This window comes from Capricornis sumatraensis, chromosome 2 (genome assembly GCF_032405125.1).
Source record: "Capricornis sumatraensis isolate serow.1 chromosome 2, serow.2, whole genome shotgun sequence".
Lineage (NCBI taxonomy): Eukaryota > Metazoa > Chordata > Mammalia > Artiodactyla > Bovidae > Capricornis > Capricornis sumatraensis.
In genome coordinates, this window is record NC_091070.1 from 204,216,870 (window position 1) to 204,233,264 (window position 16,395).

Here is a 16,395-nt window from a genome sequence, read left to right on the forward strand (position 1 = left end):
ATCGATGCTAACTCATAGAAAGTTTCTAATAGTTTGGCCAGATGATCAGGGATTTGGAAAGACTAATATTGGAAGATTGATGAAATGTGTCCTGCCGGTGGAAGTGTCCCACTCCTGCACTCTCCAGCAGGGTGGTCACTAGCTGCCTGCAGCGACTGGGCACACGAAACGTGCCTAAGTATGTCTTAGGAACTAAATTTTTAATTTAAATTTAGAGAGCCACAGTGGCTAGCTGACACAATATTAGACAGCACGAACCTAGAGTGCGAACATATACGCGCCTCGTGTGCTTTTCCACAGCAGAGGGCTTCTACAGAAGAGGCGGCCCTCAATAATCGAGTGGAAAAAAACCAGTACATTCTGTAGATGTCACTTAGCCTCTTTTTCTATCCTTTATGCGCTCACTCATTTGGGCTCATGTACAAAGTGGACAAGGGGTCACCAAGGCTAATCTACTCAATTTGCCAAAAGCAAAGATCAATGTTGAGCTATTGATATGGGACCATCCACTGTGTGTGTGTGTGTGGGGGGGGGTGGTGACAGTCACTGGATAGTGAGTTTATTATACTGGACCTCTTCCACCACGGAGAGAACAACAATTTGTCCTCAGTGAAAGAGACACTGATTTTAGACAAGAATTTTCTTTCTCTGTCCACAGTGTTTTTGCCAGGACTACCGTCTGTGGGCTTTCCAAATTCGTTATTTCCTGTCATGATATACTACTACTCAACATAGTTCCCGAACAAGAAAATCATTTTAAAGTAAGAGAAGTGAAACAAAGTCTCAGTCATTGCTCTCATCATATATCCTACTATCCAAGAAAAAACAAAAACTGCAAAACAGTGGAAAGACCTATGGAAGATGTAGGTATGATGCCGACCAGGTGACAACATCTTTTGAGGTTCCCTGTTGTCCTATAAGGTGATGTCTAAACTTTCAACCAGTGATTGATGTATGCTGTGGTCTCTCTCAGAGCCAGAATATGGGAAAGAAACCAAGAGATGGAATGGGAATGGCTTTTCAAACCTATATCCCCAAACATGTTTATTGGTAGTTAATTTATTGTATTATTGGTAGTTAATTTATAATTAAGTTTTTAAAGTTAGTATATCCATGTGGATTGAGATTGAAGAAGTAGCAATTACATTAACCATAAATAACCACAGATACTGTTGGGACTTTCAGAAATTAAGTGTATCAATGAAACAGGAAGCAGGGCACAACCTTTAAAAGAATGATATAACTGTTGAAGATATGACAAAAACTGGTTGAAACTATTAGGATCAAGATGGCAGAAGATTTAATTTCCCCTGCTGTCTATGGGGTCGCACAGAGTCGGACACAACTGAAGCGACTTAGCAGCAGCAGCAGCAGCAGCAGACCTTATTATATACTCACTTCCTTCCAGCCTCATTATATGCTCACTGTAATTAGGTAAGTGATACACCCACGGGTGCCAGACAGTTCCAAGGCCAATCATAAAAGGCCAAAAAGGCCATACGGCCCAATTCTGCTCCTTCTCCAAAATAGTTGGACTAATCTTCCCATCATTAGCCTATGAAATTACTCAGTCTATAAAAACTAACTATGCCATATTTCTGGACTTCTTGCCTTTTGCGATGGTCCATACTCTGCCTGTGGAGTGTGTTTCTTTCAGAGCCACTCTGGCCTTTTGAGTCGGACCACAATCTACCTATGGAATGTGTATCTCTCTAAATAAATCCACTTCTTATCACTTTGTCTCTCACTGAATTCTTTCTGAGACAAGACAGAAGAACCTGAGCTTCATTAAGTCCTGAGAACACATGTGTGATCTCAATTAAGACAACGGGTTCAAGCCCCAATCTGAGTTGCGCTGTTTCATCTTCATTTCTTTGAGTGACAGTGCATTCTCCTCAGTGGAAGCATACTATTCTTCTTGCAGTTTATAAGGCTGAATATAGGTAAAAGGGTTTGGATGGAAGCTGCTTATACAAAGTAGATTGTGACATTGCTCACCAGGACCCTTACTTTTCTAAGCTCTCCCCTGTGCTGCAAGATTGGAAGTCTGAAAATCACATTTCCCAAACTCCCTTGACCGCAGAGTTCCAGTTCTGTTTCTGCAAATCAGAGGCACATGCACACAGTCTGGAAAGCACGGGGGAAAGCGCAGGAAGAGCCACCACGCTCCTCTTGTGCGACTGTAAGCAGACAGGGTAGGGAGTCTCCAGAGAAAGAACCAGGCATGATTTCTTGACATAAGAGAAGACATTTTTGGCTTAACCCATTTTGTGATCTAAACCTGGCCACAGTGCTTGTCCCTGAACAGGTCTCAGTAGCTCATGATTTTAAGGGAAGTGAAGAAGTGCAAGAAAAAGCAAAAGCAGTCAAGAAACAATGGTTCAGTGATAAAATTAGCCCTCGTTCCTCCTCAAGGGAAATACATAGCAATCTGATACATGTCTTTGAGTCCAGCAGGAACTAAGGCCCCCACTTAGGTGGAGGACAGCAGGGTGATGTTGACCCTCAGGACTTCTATCAACTAAAGCCTGGACTCTGGACCTTTGCCCCAGTTCGATGCTGAATTCTCCTTTGCTCAAGCTTCTTCATAAATACGCATGTATCCTTAGCTTAAAACTTCCCCAATTTTGCTGTTTGAGGAGACACTGCTTTGGGAAAGATCCCGGTGTTTTCACTTGCTGCAAATAAATCCTTTCTTCTCCTCATCTATTGACTTGGCTGTGTCTCTTGGCTTGACACCAAGAGCTAAATCCAGTTTCTGGTAACACTATCAGGTAGATGAAAGAGGGAAACTTTTGAAAGGGCTTTGGGAGAGTTCCTGCTAATCTCCTACGAGGGTTGGTTTCCCTGTGGTTTCCGAACTGCTGGATTCATTGAAAGCTAGCAACAGTTCTTGCTGACCTACTCACCCCTACCTCTCCCTTCCAACAGTTTCGTAAGCACGTTATTCCCTGTGTTAAATTCCTTCTTGCTTGAAACATCTAGAGTAGATTCTGCTTCCCTGTCTAAGTAATCCTAAGTAAACTTAATGGGTAAAGTGCTAGGTATTTAAGAATTATTAGCTCTTATTAACTATTAATTAGGTCTAAGGGAACAGGAAAACTGAGAGGCATACCTATTTGTCTTCTTACCTCATCAGATTTTCTTTTTTCATTTTCCAGTTCTTTAAGTTGGGCCTTTTGTTGCTGAAGTTTGATTTGTTGCTGAGAACTGGTCATTTCCAATAGACTCTCTTTTTCCTGTAAGATTTTCAGTTGCTTCTGTAGCTCATTCATATTCTGATCTACGAGTTTCCTTAAGGCAATTAATGTATATTAAATCACACGGTGAATTGCAAAGCTTTGCAAAAGAAACTCTTTGACCTAAAATTGTTAGAGTGGGCACAGGGGAATTCTTTTGTTCAGAGAGATAAAGTAGCGGTCCAAAATGGGCAAACATCAAAGAAATCTCCTTTGTGATGGAAGCTTTTCTTAGTTTCCTCTTTTCCGAAAACTACCCTAAGAAGAAATAATTGTCCTTATTTCACAGAGGAAGGGAACTCGCCAACAACCAACTCATTGAAAAAGATCCTGATGCTAGGAAAGACTGAAGGCAAAAATGAGAAGAGGGTGGCACAGGATGAGAAGGTTGGATAGCATCACCAACTCAGTGGACGTGAACTTGGGCGAACTCCAGAAGATCGTGAACGACAGGGAGGCCTGGTATGCTGCAGTCCATGGGGTCACAAAGAGTAGGACACAACTTAGTGACTGAACACCACCACCACCACAGAGGAAGCTGTGGCACTGAGAGGCTTAATTAACTTGCTCCAGGTTGCACAGCTACAGCAAGATGGAGGTAGGGCTCTGATTCTGAATTCTATAGTCCTTGTGCTTGTCCACACTGCTTTATGAGTTGAATCCCTTCAATCTCCTTGCTTTAATAAGGGGCTGTCAGTTACAAACACTCGATACTAATGCACATGAGTTAACACTGCTGTAACATTCTCCTTTACTCTTCAGAAGAAGTCCAAATTCTTTTTTGGACTTGTGGGATCTTAGTTCTCCAACCAGAGATTGAACCTGGGTCCTTGGCAGTGAAGGCATGGAGTTCCAGCCATTGGACCACCAGGGAATTCCCCCAAATTCTTCAATATGACTTGTGAGCTAACTTACCTTTCTAGCTCCATTTTCTTGCCACTTCCTCTACCCCAAAACATTTTGTTCCAGGCAAAATGAAAAATTTTCACTTCCCAAGACAAGTCATCCTCCACATTGATTAATCCCCTGCAACTCCAGCCTTGTCCCTAGCCTCCTCTTCCAGGTCTTCCTTTACCTGATATGTTCCACTTAGCTTTCCATAACAACTACTTTACTTTCAACTTACATAGCTTTCTTTGAGGAAGGCTTTCTCGAGCTTCCTGGACCAAATTAGGTGTCCCTGCTATGTGTTACCTGAGCATACTAAATCTCCCTTAGTATAACCCTTCTCATACTTCGTTATAGTTGCATAGTCTTATCTGTCAGGATGGCGGTGGCGGTGGTTAAGTTGCTGAGACATGTCTGACTCTTTGTGACCCTGCGGACTGTAGCCCACCAGGCTCCTCTGTCAGCGGAATTTCCTAGGCAAGACTGGAGCGGGCTGCCATTTCTCCATGAGACCTTCCTGACTCAGGGATCTAACTCACGCCTCCTGCACTGGCAGGTGGATCCTTTACTGCTGAGCCACCAGGGAAGCCCCATGGTCGGGACATTAATTACAAACTATTTTATATCAGCAAACAGTCTAAAAATATTTTATACAAACTATGATATAGCTGTGTAACAAAATGCTATACAACTATTTAATATTCAGTTCAGTTCAGTTCAGTCACTCGGTCAATGTCCAACTCTTTGCGACCCCATGAATTGCAGCACACCAGGCCTCCCTGTCCATCACCAACTCCCGGAGTTCACTCACACTCACGTCTGTCGAGTCAGTGATGCCATCCAGCCATCTCATTCTCTGTCGTCCCCTTTTCCTCCTGCCCTCAATCCCTCCCAGCATCAGAGTCTTTTCCAATGAGTGAACTCTTCGCATGAGGTGGCCAAAGTACTGGAGTTTCAGCTTCAGCATCATTCCTTGCAAAGAACACCCAGGGCTGATCTCCTTTAGAATGGACTGGTTGGATCTCCTTGCAGTCCAAGGGACTCTCAAGAGTCTTCTCCAACACCACACTTCAAAAGCATCAATTCTTCGGTGCTCAGCTTTCTTCACAGTCCAACACTCACATCCATACATGACCACAGGAAAAACCATAGCCTTGACTAGATGGACCTTCGTTGGCAAAGTAATGTCTCTGCTTTTCAATATGCTATCTAGGTTGGTCATAACTTTTCTTCCAAGGAGGAAGCGTCTTTTAATTTCATGGCTGCAGTCACCATCTGCAGTGATTTTGGAGCTCCCCCCAAAATAAAGTCTGAGACTGTTTCCACTGTTTCCCATCTATTTGCCATGAAGTGATGGGACCAGATGCCATGATCTTAGTTTCCTGAATGTTGAGCTTTAAGACAACTTTTTCACTCTCCTCTTTCATCAAGAGGCTTGAAACCATAAATCCATAACAGAAAAATAGATGGAAAGGCACAATATTTGGATATTAAACATATTTCTATTTAAGCAGTACATGTCAAAGAGAAATTTTAAAATTACTGTAAACTACATGTATTTTACAAGGCTTCCCAGCTGGCATAGCAGTAAAAAAATCCACCTACCAATGCAGGAGACCCAAGAGAGGAAGGTTCAATCCCTGGGTCAAGAAGATTCTCTGGAGTTGGAAATGGCAACCCACTCCAGTATTCTTGCCTGGAAAATTCTATGGACAGAGGAGCTGGGCAGGCTACAGTTCACAGGGTTGCAAAGAATCAGACAGGCTGAGCGAGTGAGCACGCACACCTTGTGGCAACTCCCTCGGGTTCTCTTGGACCTGGAGCTGATAGTGTTATTTGTCCCTTAGAAGTTTGATTTCCATTCATTATTTTTGTTCTGCCTCATTGTATGTTTGCCCTAGGGCTTTCTCTAACTTTGTGAGCAGTGCTTTAAAAGGTATACTTATTGTAGTTTATTCAGGAACTAGCTGTATATTAAAACAGGAGAAGGGTGTCATCTTGGTAGGAGTGGCAGGGAGACAAGTATTTTTCTATCGGACCTGAGTGAATTCACTATTCACTCAAACATTCATTTATTCACTTACTCAAACATTCATTTATTTACAACATATTTGCTAAGCACCTACTGAGTGTCTGGCTCTACACTAGAGGTTTCTTTTCTTTTCTGACTGTGCTGAAGAGCAGCATGTGGGATCTGCGTTCCCAGACCAGGGATCGAACCTGCAACCCCTGCAGTGGAAACATGAAGCCTTAACTATTGTACCTCCAGGGAAGTCCTATACTAGAGGTTTCAATTAGAGCTGAAAGTAAAGCTTCTGAGCTTAACAATTTATGGGAATGGCTATATATCTTTTCAGTAGTTAAAACTATTAAGAAGTTTCTTAAGACACATGTTCTGAGTGCCACAGAAGTGTCAATATTTATACTGTCTAAATTTTAAAATTTTACTATTTTTTATCAATTTTTCCAGCTACATTTTTTATGGAGTAGTAACTTGAAACAGTGTCAGACTTTATTTTTTGGCCTCCAAAATCACTGCAGATGGTGACTGCAGCCATGAAATTAAAAGACCCTTACTCCTTGGAAGAAAAGTTATGACCAACCTAGATAGCATATTGAAAAGCAGAGACATTACTTTGCCAGCGAAGGTCCGTCTAGTTAAGGCTATGGTTTTTCCAGTGGTTATGTATGGATGTGAGAGTTGGACTGTGAAGAAAGCTGAGCACAGAAGAATTGATGCTTTTGAAGTGTGGTGTTGGAGAAGACTCTTGAGAGTCCCTTGGACTGCAAGGAGATCCAACCAGACCATTCTAAAGGAGATCAGCCCTGGGTGTTCTTTGCAAGGAATGATGCTGAAGCTGAAACTCCGGTACTTTGGCCACCTCATGCGAAGAGTTCACTCATTGGAAAAGACTCTGATGCTGGGAGGGATTGGGGGCAGGAGGAAAAGGGGACGACAGAGGATGAGATGGCTGGATGGCATCACCGACTCGACGGACGTGAGTGTGAGTGAACTCCGGGAGTTGGTGATGGACAGGGAGGCCTGGTGTGCTGCAATTTATGGGGTCGCAAAGAGTCAGACATGACTGAGCAGCTGAATTGAACTGAACTGAGCATACATATGACAATATATGCCCATGACTTGAAGTTTAGGGTATATAAGATCATTTTAGTAAGAATCTTAATAATAATCAAAACCCTTCTAGAAAAAAACATGACAGCTCTTAAGTACTATCAGCTTGTTAATGATTAAGATGCCTATAAAGTACTTGGATCTTCTTTAAAGAAAATCAGCTGATAAATACAAAACAGCAACCACATTCTAGTTTGCATTTTGTGCCAATCGTGTTAAGAGTTAGAAAAGCAGATCGCAGAGGATCATATTTCATAGGCAATCCATTCATTCAAGATTTACTGCTGCACCAAGCATGTTCCAGAACAAGAAATAATCCCTGCCCTTGAAAATTCCACACTCTAGTATGAAAGGCAAGCAAGAAAATAAACAATCAGAATATAGTGATACATATATATATGTATATGTATATATACACACACACATACACACACATACATATATATCACCATGTATAGATGTGGGGCTTCCCAGATGGTGCTAGTGGTAAAGAACCCACCTACCAAAGCAGGAGATGTAAGAGATACTAGTTCAGTCCCTGGGTTGGGAAGATGCCCTGGAGGAGGGCATGGCAACCCACTCCAGTATTCTTGCCTAGAGGAGCCTGACAGGCTATGGTCCATAGGGTCACAAAGAGTCGGACACAACTGAAGCCACTTAGCACGTACACACATATGTGTGTGTGTGTATATATGTATATATATATATGCAGTTTTGTAGTTGAGTTTACTTCAGTGGGGACACAGAGGAAATGCAGTGGTGAGTTGACATTGCTCGTAAACTCACGGGTGGTTAGCCCACAGAAAAATGACACCTTTGCTCTTCTTACCTCTTCTGTTGTTCTTCCTGATACTGCTGCTTTATTTTAGCTTCATTTTCTATTGCTTCTTTTATCCTTTCCTCTAATTGCTTCTTCTCCAAAACACAAGTGTCTGTCAGACTGACTTTATGAGCATGTTCTAATTTCTGCTGCAGATCCAAAATCTTAAATGAAAAGAGTTTACAAATAAAGCTTTAAGGGTGACTTATTTTCCAATTAGGGAAATACCATATAGATAGCAAACAGTAGCACTAACATAAAAGTCTCATCTGAAGAGTGTGACTAGATTTATTTTAAAATTAAATTACTTACTTGCTGCAACATGCAATACGTTCACATCATTTAGTGTGTGTGGGTAAACTAAGCTACAGAGTCTCCTTTCCGTTCTGTGCTTTCTTCTTTCCAGTTTTCCTCCACCAAACAGGTAATCACTGGTATTAGTTTCTTGTTCACCCTTCTAGAAATTAATTTATGTTTATATAAATAAATACTGGGGCTTCCCAGGTGACTCAGTGGTAAAGAATCTGCCTGCAATGCAGGAAACACAGGAGACTTGGGTTCAATCCCTGGGTCGGGAAGATCCCCTGGAGGAGGAAATGGTAACCCACTCCAGTATTTTTGCCTGGAAAATCCCATGGACAGAAGAACCAAGAGGGCTACTACAGTCCATGGCATTGCAGAGAGTCGGACATGACTGAAGTGACTGAGCATGCACCTTGCATCCTGACACACGTGTGCAGTAGAATTTCCCTAGCTTTTAGGCCTAGTAGTAGAAGTGTTCGTTGGTTGTATGGTATATATACATTTTAAACTTAACTAGATACTAATGCCAAATTGCTTTCTGAAGTGTCCATACTAGTTTACTCTTCCAACTGCAGCCAGAATATGTGATCCTGTTGCACAAAATCCAGTACCAATATTTCTATTGTCTAAATTTTAAAATTTTACTAATCTTTATCAATTTTGCCAGTTACTTTTTTAATGGATTAATAACATACATATGACAATATGCCCACAACTTGCACATACTCAGTGAAGTTTTACTTACATAACCACCACTTCCAGACCAAGATAAAGAATACTTCCAAAAAAAAAAAAAAAACCCAACATGCTATCTGATATCCAGCAGTGCTCAAACACATTGGTTCCCTTCTTGACAATGATTTAGGAGCCCTCAGTAATAGGATTTCCCAAAGGAACATATCTAAAACATGTTTATCTTAGCAAAGAGCATAATTTGTATATATTTACATAAACTGCAATCCATTAAAAGGCAGTTTTCATGTAAAAAATAAATAAATAAATAAATTATGTTAAATTATATAAAAAAAAGAGTACTTCCAACACCATAGACGATGCCCTCATGTCCCCCTCATAAGGATATCCACTATTCTATCACCATAGCTTAGTTTTGTCTATTCTTAAACCTCATATAAATGAAATCACATAGTATGAACTCCTTTGTGCTGGCTTCTTTAGCTCAACATCGAGGTTTTGAGTTTAAGATAGATTGCTATCATCTAATTTTGATGTTTGCTTTACATTTATGTGGTTTGATGAAATGATTTATTTTTTACATAAGATTTGACTCTCAGACAAACCTACCAATAAAATGTGCACGTGTTACATACTACTGCCACCTGGTGTTAGGTAGGCTAAAACGCAGGGGCAACATTTCAAAAGGGTTCATTTCTTAAACCTATCCCTCCAAAAATTACAAACTAAAAATCAATTAAATAGACAATCCAAGTGACAGGAGACTAAGTCCTTTAAAATTTGAAAGTATACAATGAAAGTCATTTAATCTCAGATTTACTGGAACCGTAGGAACAGGTGACATCAAAAGAAGAAAGCATAGAAGAGTGAAAAACCCCTAGAATTTTATCGTTTGCACTGTATCTATTTCTTAAAATCCTCAGGGAAACAGAATTTCAGTAGTAGTATCCAGGGCATGATATTTATTAAGTGTGAGGATAATTACCTTGTCCTCTGCATCAGCAACTTTAGATTTCTCCTGAGCCAGCATTTCCTGTAGGTTGTTCTGTGATTTAATGCTCTGAGCCTGTTTAAGTACTTCCAGCTCCAGTTCCCTGATTTTCTGCTGACAGTGCTTCCACTCAGCCGTGAGTGAACAGCACATCTTTGAGCTGTCTAACAACTTTTCCTGGGCCTGCTTGAGTTCAATTTTGATCTAGAGGTGGGTAATAAAGACAAGGACAAAATTAAGCATGGGATGAATGTGGATGTGAGCCAGAATAAGCAGCTTTCAAAGAAATATAGTCTCTCCCAAGAGATGACAAATACCCATGTCATGCGGCTGGTTACCTCTCTGGAGCTGCTGGCAGCTTGACAAAGGAATTTTCCTAAGAGTTTCTATACATGCGTGGTCTAAATAGTTTCCATCCTTTTTCCCCCCCCAGTCTACTCCAAGCTGGCTTTCAATCCTACTACTTCATGAAACTATTTTTGCCAAGGGCACTACTGCCTCTCCCATTGCCAGAATTTAAGTCCAGTGGGCAACTGACCTGTTAGTAGCAGCTCCTTCCTCCTTCTCAGAAAGGTCTCCTCTCTTAGTCTGTGATACCCACCTCTCCCGGTTTTCATTTACCACTGCTGTTGCTTCTTGGCTTCTTCTTAGACTATTCTAGTGAACTCAGCTTCTAAATATTAGTGGACTGTTCTAGGCCTTCCTTGAAAGTGACGCATTCTCTCTCTAGATTCATTCTCAGGATCTAAAAATACCACATTTACGCCAATATATGCCAAAGTGGAACACCTGGATTCTGCCCATATCTCCAAAACTATCCTTCTCTTAGTCTTCCTGATTTTAGTAAAGGATGCCGCCACCCAAACTTTTGCTCAGGCTACTGACCGGAGAGCCGTCCTTGAGCCCTCCTTTCCCGCCGTCCTAAGTCTGTTCAGCACGTGCCGTCACTCTACTCCTAGACACATGTCGTGTCCCTTTCTGTCATTTGTGTCAGCACCTCTGCTAGACCATCGTCACCTCCAGCCTGGACCATAGCAACAGCACTGGTTGCACCACTGCCATGTTCAGTCCCTTCTCATCTGCTATCCACACTGCAGCCAGTGTTCTTTTAAAAACATAAACTGAACTGTACTTTCTGAGTGCTATGTGCATGTGTGCCCGTTGCTTCAGGATGTCTGACTCTCTGCAACCCCATGGACGGTAGCCTGCCAGGCTCCTCTGTCCATGGGATTCTCCAGGCAAGAATACTGGAGTGGGTTGCCACTCCCTTCTCCAGGGAATCTTCCTGACCCAGGGATCGAACCCATGTCTCCTGCATTGCAGGCAGATTCGTTTTATTTCTCAGCCACTGGGGAAGCCTTCTGAGTGGTACATTTCACAATAAAATGGTTTAAAAGCAACACATTTGCATTCTGGTTCCTTAGCCAGTCTTATAAGTATGCCTAATATTAGCCAGAGGCCCAGAGTTCAAACATCTCTGAGTGGATTTTTAAAAGTTCTAAGTTTGCAAAGCTGAGCTTTCAAAGTGCCCCAAACTTAAGAAAGGAAAAGACAGAAATAGGCCTGGTACTAAATTCCGACTCTACAATTTGTCAGCTTTGCCACCTTGGACAATTTTCTCATCTATAAAATGCTGACCCTTCAGGACTGGGAGGTTTATAATAGATAAAGTGGACAAACTGACACTATAAGGTAGCTGGCTGTTGCATATAACTCTGCTTAAGTGCCTGACCTAAGGCATCAGCCCAAAGACTGAAGTCTCATCAATGAAATGGCCAAAATTTTACCCTACCATGAAGGAGATTCAAAACAACAAAAAATACCTTCTGCTTTTATCAAGTTATCATTTACCCATCCCCGAAGGACTTGTTCATTAATCAACAAACACTGATATTTACAGAGTGCCAACCATATTTAAGATGTTATGATCTGTTGTTTTGGTCACTGTACCTTGACAAAGATGTAGTCGGAGCGGACAATTAAAATGATCTAAGAGAGGTGTTTGAAGGGAAAGGTAAAAGGTTGTCTTGAAATGTGAGAAAGGTTTGAAATTTAATTTAAAACTGCAAAGGCTTGAGAGAATATGATATTTAATATTCAAAAAACTGTGAATGAAGAGGATAGGGAAGAAGTATATCCAAAAAATCCTGGAATTCTAGACCTCTCTAGAAGGGCTTTCCTAGAAGTTTGAGATAAATGACTATTTGTTTTCTTCTATATCTCCCCTACTAGACTGTGAGCTCCTAAAAAGTAGGGACCTTTCTTAATCCATTTTTATGTCACCTTTTAAATAAGGCCATTGATCCTGCCATACCAGGGTGGCAAGCTTTTCGTATAAAGGACCAGACAGTAAATATTTTAGCCTCTGTGGGCCACATGATCTCTTGTCAGAACTACTCATATCTGCTGTTGTAGTGAAAAGGCAGCCATCAATAATATGTGAAAGGACAGGTGTGGCTGTGTGCCAATAAAACCTTATTTAGAGAAATAAAGGGCAAGTCCAATCCTGCCTATGGATTTTACCTATAGGCCAAAGTTTGCTGACCCCTGCACCAGGGGATAAGAATTGTGTCCATTTTGCCTATCATTAAATCCTCAGTATTGACGAGACGGCCTGTCTTGTGTTAAGACTGATGCTCAATAAACATTTGTTGAATGTTGAACTCCAGAATCTTAAACAGGGGCTTATAGAAACTAGGTCCCTAGTACATGTTTACAGAATTGAACCATAATTAACAGGAAATACCATTTTACATGGTGTTTCAGTCTGAACATTTTGTAGTTCATAACATTTAGATGAATCTGTGGGTGGCAGTTCTATACAGATTATTGAGTTCGGGGGATGTTCCTCTAACTTTTTGATACATTCACGTCAAGAAGAACAATTTTGCTTTCTCATGGTTTGTACCTTGGAGCAGTTGATATTTGGTTCAACCAGTAATAATGAATGCACCTAGGGACTTCCCTGAAAGGTACAGTGGTTAAGACTTTGCCTTCCAACGCAGGGAGTACAGGTTTGATCTCTGGTCGAGGAGCTAAGATCCTACATGCCTTGGGGCCAAAAAAACCAAAACATAAAATAGAAGCAATACTGTAACAAATTCAATAAAGACATTTTAAATGGTCCACATAAAAATAATCTTTTAAAAAATGAATGCACCTACTAGGAATAAATATGTCCAGACAGAGAACCAGGGAAGTGCTACCAGAGATTTGGTTCAGGTCATCGAAACTATTTAGTGCTAAATGTCCTAGGTAATGATTTCAAAAACCTTAAACGTTTTTCACATTTACAGCACATACAACCTTTCAGCAGCAGAGAAACAATGGAAGTGTGCACCTACTTGGTAAAGAGAAGCTGAAGGATGGAGCCACCAGATCGCTGACGCCGTCTACCCATCTGGGGACTCAACCATGAATTACCAAGTTGCAGAAGTTAGATTCCTGCATTCCTGCGGTCAGTTGAGCAGTTGAGACCCTTAAATGAAGGCTACCCCCACTGGAATTACCTTAATGCTTTCTTCCTGAAGTAAGCTATTATGTTGCTTCAAGTCCGAGTTCTTTCCTCGCTCGTATCGAAGCTCTTTTTCTGCTGAGCTGCATAGAGTCTGGAGCCGGTGCAAATTCTGGTGAAGCTGTTGTACCTCCTCTTGCTGCTGGTATTTCAGTTTTTCTCCAGATGATGGATACTAAAAGAAACGTTTTACCAGGGAAACATGGACAATTTGAAAGAATGTTGGTAAAACGTGGGTTACAGCCATCAGAATGTGATTAGTCACACTTAAATGTTTTTGGAGTTAGCTTCACTATTACCAGTTACTCTTTTTACATGTATGGCTAGTTTTACATGTTCATATAATTTAACTCATACTAGAGTGAAAATATTGAAGAAGTTATGTGATCAAAAGCAATTAAGCATAGAAAATTGACGTTCTTATTTTTCACATTAATGAAGGGGAACAGAAGTGTGGACAGTTTTAGAGCAAAACATGCCTTAAACAGGGAGTACAGGGCTTCCCTGGTGGCTCAGAAGTAAAGAATCTGCCTGCCACTGCAGGAGACACAGGTTCGACCTCTGATTTGAGAGGATCCCACATGCCTGGAGCACCTAAGCCTGTGCACCAGAGCTATTAAGCCTGTGCTCTAGAGCCCAGGAGCCACAGCTACTGAAGCCCACACACCCTACAGCCCATGTTCCTCAACAAGAGAAGCCACTGCAATGAGCAACCCGCACACCACAACTAGAGTGTATCCCCCACTTGCCGCAACTAGAGAAAAGCCCTCACAGCAACGAAGACCTGACACAGTCAAAAATAAATAAGTAAATAAAATTTAAAATAGAGGGAGTTCAAACCATCAATATATGGAGGAGTGTGAATGTGTGTGTGGAAGCTGTGTGTGTGCACGTGCCCACGTGTGCACGTGTGTAGTGTCTGTTGGTAAAGGGGAAGAGGACATTTAGCAAGAGATACTAAATTTCTAGACTTCCTCATCGCTTTCCTTTTACTCCGTGATTCTCCTTCAGTTACTTTTGAACAACACCCTTTCCTGCCAGGCCTCTCTAGCACAATAAAACTCGTGACCAAAGGAGGAATTATTTAGATTTTCTGAAAGGTAGGCTCACATATAGGCGTGCTGAGTAGATAAAGAAGTCAACCTTATTCAGCTCAATAGATAAGATACTATCTGTTTCCTGAGTCCTGGTCCAATGTGCTTCCTGGTCAAAACTTTCTGAAAAGGTCACATCATTATTCTAGTTTATCTTGCTATAACAGAATTGCCGCAGTGAATTCCCCAAGTCCTGTTAGCCTTTCGGTTCTGGTCTTGGGTTAGTCAAAAAGGCAATCTGGATCCAACCTGTTTGTCTTAGAGCTACAAGAGTCTAAGATCCCTAGTTAGCTTGCTATGGATAAATGCACTGTTATCTAAACATGTTCAAGTGATATTTATTCATTGTTACAGAAGAATAACTGATGGATAGTCTAATCTTATCCAGTAGTTTAGAAGATTTGGTTTAATGTAAATGTATCCCCATGACTCAGATCTATTCTACGGGAGCTATTACATTAAAGTTTTGGAGAGGGCAAGCCTAAGGGTCAATTCCAGATAAATTCACCACAATAATCTAAGAGAGGGTTTCCTTTGTGGCTCAGATGGTAAAGAATCTGCCTGCAATGCAGGAGACCAGGGTTTGAACCTTGGGTCAGGAAGATCTCCTGGAAAAGGGAATGGCTAACCACTCCAGTTGGAGAAGGCAATGGCACCCCACTCCAGTACTCTTGCCTGGAAAATCCCATGGGAGGAGGAGCCTGGTAGGCTGCAGTCCATGGGTTGCTAAGAGTTGGACACGACTGAGTGACTTCACTTTCACTTTTCACTTTCATGCATTGGAGAAGGAAATGGCAACCCACTCCAGTGTTCTTGCCTGGAGAATCCCAGGGATGCGGGAGCCTGGTGGGCTGCCATCTATGGGGTCTTACAGAGTCGGACACGACTGAAGCGACTTAGCAGCAGCAGCAACCACTCCAGTATTCTTTTTTTTTTTTTTCCGCTCCAATATTCTTGCCTGAAAAATTCCATGGACAGAGGAGCCTGACAGGCTATAGTCCATGTGATCAAAGTCAGACATGACTGAGTGACTAACACTTTCATTTTCAGTCTAAGACAGACACCTTGGGAAGGCATTTGGGAGCCAGCTTGCCAGCCTTCCTTAGAAAATTAGCTTGACATGAGAACTATGTGCTTTCTGTGAGTCTATCAGCAAGAGGAAGCAGATGACAAAACAGTTAAAAGGTCAGGCTGTAACGGAGACAGACCCAGGTTTCACCACAAAGTGTCATACCAGGCGAATTATTTAACCTCTCTAAAGCCTCAGTTTCTTCATCTATAAAGTGGCAACAATAATATTCCTGCCTCATTGTATTCCTTAATATACACAGAGTATTAAGTGCAGTGCCTAGGGCATAGTGAAGAATGTGAAACTACATATTAAATCTATAAAATTAAGACAATTAACAGTGGTTCAAATGTGTTTCAAGAATAGTGGGAAAGTAATACCTAGAACTCAGCTATTGCAACCTCACCTGGAATACTGCTGAATGACAGAAATTAAGCCCTAAAGGTCATCAGGAGCCACAAATGATGTCACAGAAGACATATGAACAATATAGCTCACATACTTACTCATAATAGGAACTCACATTTTTTTTTTTACTATGTATTTGCCATTTATAAGCATTCTTTAAAGTTTCGGTATTTATAGCTACCTAAATTTGCACATTATGAGATTAATAAGATGCAGCACACATGGAAAGTAGCAAAGTACCAG

The 16,395-nt window shown here is 41.3% G+C and overlaps 1 protein-coding gene across 1 annotated transcript in view; it reads right to left on the reverse strand.

Moving 5' to 3' along the window:
- Positions 1-16,395, reverse strand: part of CCDC30 (coiled-coil domain containing 30) — a 69,902-nt gene that overhangs the window by 25,634 nt on the left and 27,873 nt on the right. The window contains exons 5-8 of the mRNA XM_068965539.1: positions 13,577-13,756; positions 10,062-10,271; positions 8,090-8,244; positions 3,132-3,294 (exon numbers count right to left, since the gene is read on the reverse strand). Of these exons, the coding sequence (XP_068821640.1) occupies positions 3,132-3,294; positions 8,090-8,244; positions 10,062-10,271; positions 13,577-13,756 (708 nt within the window). The remainder of the gene's footprint in view (positions 1-3,131; positions 3,295-8,089; positions 8,245-10,061; positions 10,272-13,576; positions 13,757-16,395) is intronic.